The 4,907-nt window shown below is 57.8% G+C and overlaps 2 protein-coding genes across 2 annotated transcripts in view; one reads left to right on the plus strand and one right to left on the minus strand.

Annotated features, from left to right (window-relative positions):
* Positions 1 to 633: 633 nt before the first annotated feature.
* Positions 634 to 1,959, plus strand: SPRG_21698 (hypothetical protein; the record flags this gene model as incomplete). Its single annotated transcript, XM_012355604.1, has 1 exon — positions 634 to 1,959. The coding sequence occupies one exon, from the start codon at positions 634 to 636 to the stop codon at positions 1,957 to 1,959; it is 1,326 nt and encodes a 441-aa protein (XP_012210994.1).
* A 2,371-nt stretch (positions 1,960 to 4,330) lies between these two features.
* Positions 4,331 to 4,907, minus strand: part of SPRG_21699 (hypothetical protein) — a gene marked incomplete at both ends in the record, with an annotated part of 2,216 nt that continues 1,639 nt past the window's right edge. The window contains 2 exons of the mRNA XM_012355605.1: positions 4,331 to 4,333; positions 4,384 to 4,880. Of these exons, the coding sequence (XP_012210995.1) occupies positions 4,331 to 4,333; positions 4,384 to 4,880 (500 nt within the window). The remainder of the gene's footprint in view (positions 4,334 to 4,383; positions 4,881 to 4,907) is intronic.

Raw genomic sequence — 4,907 nt, forward strand, 5'->3', positions numbered from 1 at the left:
ATGGGTGGATAGTCAGTGGAGCTGTCAGTGGAGTAAGCCGAACGTTGGGCACAATGGGGCATGTATGGTCGCACCGCGTGTCGCGCCGACGAGTGTACATGTTGAAGTGAGTCTACTTGCATTTAGACATATTTTACACTGAGCTGTTTTTGATAATGGTCTCTTGACTCAAAGCGTGTTCCGACTGACGGCAGCGGCGAGGCTTCGCCGTCGCGAGGACGAGGCGTCGTACGGATGGTTCAGGCCGGAATGCGGTGGTCGCAAAGCCCGACGCGTGTACATGCAGCGCAACCTAAATGAACCTAGAAGGGATGACAACCTAGAAACGTACCGCGCTGTATCCAGTTGGCGATCTCTGATAACGACGACGGGACACTCAATTGGTCATGTTTGTATCAACGCATGAGAGTGTACAGCCTCAAGTTGCATGATGGCGCTCTCACTCTACCATACGAAACGGTATAGAATGGAACGAAGAGCGCGCCAGTGCCCACGTCATGGCCATAGACCGGGCTGGGCTCGGCCATGTGTGTATACTACGTATACACTGATCAACAGATGACATCGGCGGCAATGTGTACGGTGTCGAACGCATCGCGGCACAACGATGGTCTCATTTTTCAATCTTCCGTGATGAAGCTACTCCTCACGACGGCCCTCTGCGCGCTCTCGTCCTTTGTTGCTGGCGACGACAGTGGCGTCGTCCACTACGTGCGCGGCCTCGAGGTGCTGCCGGGTGACCGCGACCTCACCGAAGTCGCCGTGACGTTGCCGCCGCTTCAAGGCATCAACGATGACATTGCCAAGGACTTTCGCGACATCGCGCTCAACGGCCTCTCGCAGAACGCGACGGCGCGTGTGATCCAGCACATCCAGCAAGCCAGTGCCCCTCTCTCGGCCGACGACATCCAGCGCATTTGGACGACGGCGACGGGGCCAAGTGCGGGCAGCGCCTTCACGGGCAACCACAGCATCGCGCTCGACCACAGCATCGCGCTCGACCTCCAGAGCATTACCAAGGACGGTCTGACGCCCGAGAACGGCGATAGTCTCATGAAGAACATCAAGCAGGCCATGGAGCTCGGTCAAATCGCTGCCTCGGACGGCCCGGGCCTCCTCAACTCGATCCAAGACGTCATCAAGAACGGCGCCAACGTCAAGAACGGTGCCGACATCGTCGACCAAGTGCAGACAATCTTGAGCAAGGTCACTGGCGTGTTTGACCCGGAGCCCGTCGTGTGCCGCCGCCAAGGTGTTGGTCGCGGCGTCGGCACGGTCCTCGAAAACCAGTGCCTTCCCGGCGAGGAGGCCTGGGGCGCGCTCTGCTACCCCAAGTGCAAGGAAGGCTACGAGTCGGTCGGCTGCTGCATCTGTCGCAAGAAGGGCTGCGGCGGCGTCAAGGGGGCGACTGACATTGGTGTCTCGTGCGCCAAGCCGTCGGCCTACGGTCGTGGCTCCGGCTACGCGATCTGGAACGAAGGCAAGTGCAAGCGTGAGAACGGCCAAGGCTGCGAGAAGAACGGTGCGATGTGGTACCCGAAATGCGAGAAGGGTTTCCACAACGTCGGCTGCTGCATCTGCTCGCCCGACTGCCCCGAGGGGTTCCATGACGACGGCGCGTTCTGCCGCAAGGACCACTATGGCCGGGGCGTCGGTGTCTCGCGCCTCGGGTGCCCCAAGCATCTCGAAAAGAGCGGTCTCCTCTGCTACCCGCCGTGCGCTGCCAACCAAGTCGGCGTCGGTCCCGTGTGCTGGCCCCAGTGCGTGAACCCTGCCGGCACCGACTGTGGCCTCTTCTGTACATCCAGCGTCGCCACGTGCGTCAACACCGTCGTCGACATTGTTGGCCAATCGGCCAAGGTGACGCTCAGCTTGGTGGCCCAGGACTACACTGGCGCGATCAAGACCGCCGTCCAGACGGGCGGCAAATACATCAGCTTGGACAAGTGCCCCAAGTAGAGTCAAGCATCACTCGAGTTGTCGAGGACAATCTTGTCGTTCTGTTAACCCATTGAATGTAGACGGGTTGTAACGAGTGAACTCATTTGGATTGTTTGTTGTCGCTTGTTGAAATGCATCATCCACCCGTCATTGTTGTAGCAATGCCATAAATTGTACATGACCTTGGTGTTAGCTTTACTTATGACCTCAATTGCGCCAAGTCCAGATGCAATAAGTTCCAGTGTACTAACGTTAGTACGTTAGATCGTACCGGTAGTCTTATTAGTTGCACATGAGCTCCTAGACTGACGTTAGCTTTCATTTGGTTCGTCAGATATGTTTGTGATTAGCCATTCGTCTTCATTCATAAACGAGCACTCGCCGTTGGCATGATGAAAGAAGAGACGGCGGGTGATTCCGCGTTGCATCAGCGTTCGAGGCGTCGAGCCATCGGCGAGCCTCTTGCTTTTGGTACAACACCACATGTGCGACCTTGCCGTCAACGACCGAGTCGGCGCGACACATTCCTTGTCAGCTCCACTAGGACAGTGTCTTTCGTGCGCGCTTGAGCTACGACAGTGCTGTCGTAGGTAGTTCAATGCAACTGTGAATCGGACTCTTGATAACGCTGTATAAGCCGCTTTGCTGGATCGCATGGATGGACGACACGCCACCCACGTCATCATGCCACGTCCTCGTACACGGAGTAAATACTTGTACGTACTTCACGTGCTATGGAATCGACTCGTCGCCCACGGCCGTGGTGCAGCGGCGTCACTAACGACAGGACGCCTCGGTCAACACCCAAACGCCCTTGGTCAACATATATAGACGGCATGCTGCTGGCATCGACATTCAGACGAGCGTTCGACCTGCAGCATGGACAGCACCGCTGTGTAGAGCGACCACACAACGTAGCGTGATCAACGATAACGTCCATGCGTTGACTTGACACCCGCGACAACAAATCCATCGAAAAGCATGCAAAACCACAGCCTACCTCCCACGTTGTTCGCATTGACGGAGCGCGGGATCTCGTTCCTGACGCAACCACCACGTGGTCCAATCGCCTTGGTTGGTCCGTCGTCGCTGTCGTTACCGACCTTTCTCCATGCAGCGCATCGTCGGTATACGAACCTTCCGATGGACTACTCATGTTCGCTCGACGCCATTGTGGCATGAGTAGTTGATGTCGATCTATTTAGGTCGTGTTGGCACAGCCCACGCTGGTACGATGGCGCGCCACCTTGAAGTTCAACCAGCTTATCGGGTCGCCGTGGGTACAAGCCGCCACATGTTTCAACATCATCCGAGATTGCTTTTGTCGACGGCTTCGCAATATCGTACCCGGTACTTGTACGTGCGCCTGACGCAAACAATCTAATGAATGAATGCAGTGATTCAACCACTCTCATCGGCTTCTAGACTCCTAACCTCCTAACCTAATAGTCTTGTCGTGTCGACGACGTTTGCCAGTGACGCCCTCGTTGCGCGCGGTCGGACACATCGCATCATCCGCCCCAAATCCATTTTTCTGGTCAGGAACGCAAGGTTCCGAACAGGATCGAACACCGTAGATACGCTATGTTGTGGCGGACACGCCGCCTTCATCATGGGTGCACGTGGCGCTGCATCGAGCCGTCTGCTCCTTTCTCGACGCTGGAGGTGCGCCATTGAGGGTCTATCCGTCCAGTCCATATACGGTTCCTAGTACTATCGAACGAGCACAGGAGCCACTCGGTCGGTTCGGCGCTCCGAGGCCTCGCCGCCGACTGGTCGCCACCTTCCTCGTCTCAGAGCGCCAACTTCAAGTATACCCGGATGGCAACTACCTTGCACCCTGTATTATATACAAACATCAAGATACACCTTGATTTCTGGGCGTCGACCGCTGACGAACGGCGCCACTTTGCAATATTAGTCGTGCTTCCGATTCCAGACCGAGTATGCAGTGCTACTGGCTCCTCATCGCCCTCGTCACCGCCACCGCCCTTGCCTCGGACGCCGACGCGCAGCTCTCGACCCTCCTCGACGACGTCAAGCAGTGGCGAGAGCTCCACCCGGCTCGCTTCGACCCGCCGGACGCCATTGTGACCAACGCCTCGACGACGACGACGGCACTGACGATGCAGAATGACTGGACGCTCACGGCAGTCCTCGGCGCGATCCTCTCGGGTCTGGTCAGCGGCTTGGCAAGCCGGCTCTTCTTGCGCATGGGGCGCTGGAGCATCGGCCGCGCGCTTTACCTCTGGAAAACAGGGCTGCCATCGACCAACGAACAGTAAAACGCGTCTGCTAATATCAAAGCTATCTATTCGACTGAGGTATAGTCGCTCGTTGGGTGCCGGGACGTCGTTGCCAGCAGCAAAGCCACCCAACCACCGATCCCTCACTGGCATCAGCGGTGTCACACGGTGCCGGTGGTGTCGGTGGTGCTGGGACCTCGAGTGGCAAGTGCCATCGATGATAGTACTCGGTGAGCGCATCGTTGGCGGCGCGCAAGGCGTCCGAAGGGCCTTCTTTTGTGAGCCATTTCACGCGCATTTTGAGGAGCGTTCGGGCCGGTGGCTCGGCGGGCAAGAGCACTGAGCGCTCGCAGTCGAGGCACTCGGTCACGAACTCGTGGCACGAGGCGCAGACAACGCCGAGGTTGATCGTGCAGCCGGGGCAGATGTACGTGATTCCCTCGAGCATCGGTAGCTCGCACGCCAAGCACGTCGTCAAGCCCCAGCCTTCATGGAGCAGCTCCGTTCGCTCAAAGTTTACCACGAGGGCTTGAATGCACGCGAGACTTGGCCAGAGGTCGCCCGTGTGTCGCGCCCAGTAGAGGTTCCAGACGCACCCCGGGAGCTGATCTTTGGCGTCGGTCTGAAGGAACCCGTCGATCGCAGCCTCCCAAGCGTCGATCGCCAGCGCGCACTCGCCAACCTTTTCATAGGCTAACGCCATAACACGCTGGGCTACAC

Source organism: Saprolegnia parasitica (assembly GCF_000151545.1).
Source record: "Saprolegnia parasitica CBS 223.65 unplaced genomic scaffold supercont2.272, whole genome shotgun sequence".
NCBI lineage: Eukaryota > Oomycota > Saprolegniomycetes > Saprolegniales > Saprolegniaceae > Saprolegnia > Saprolegnia parasitica.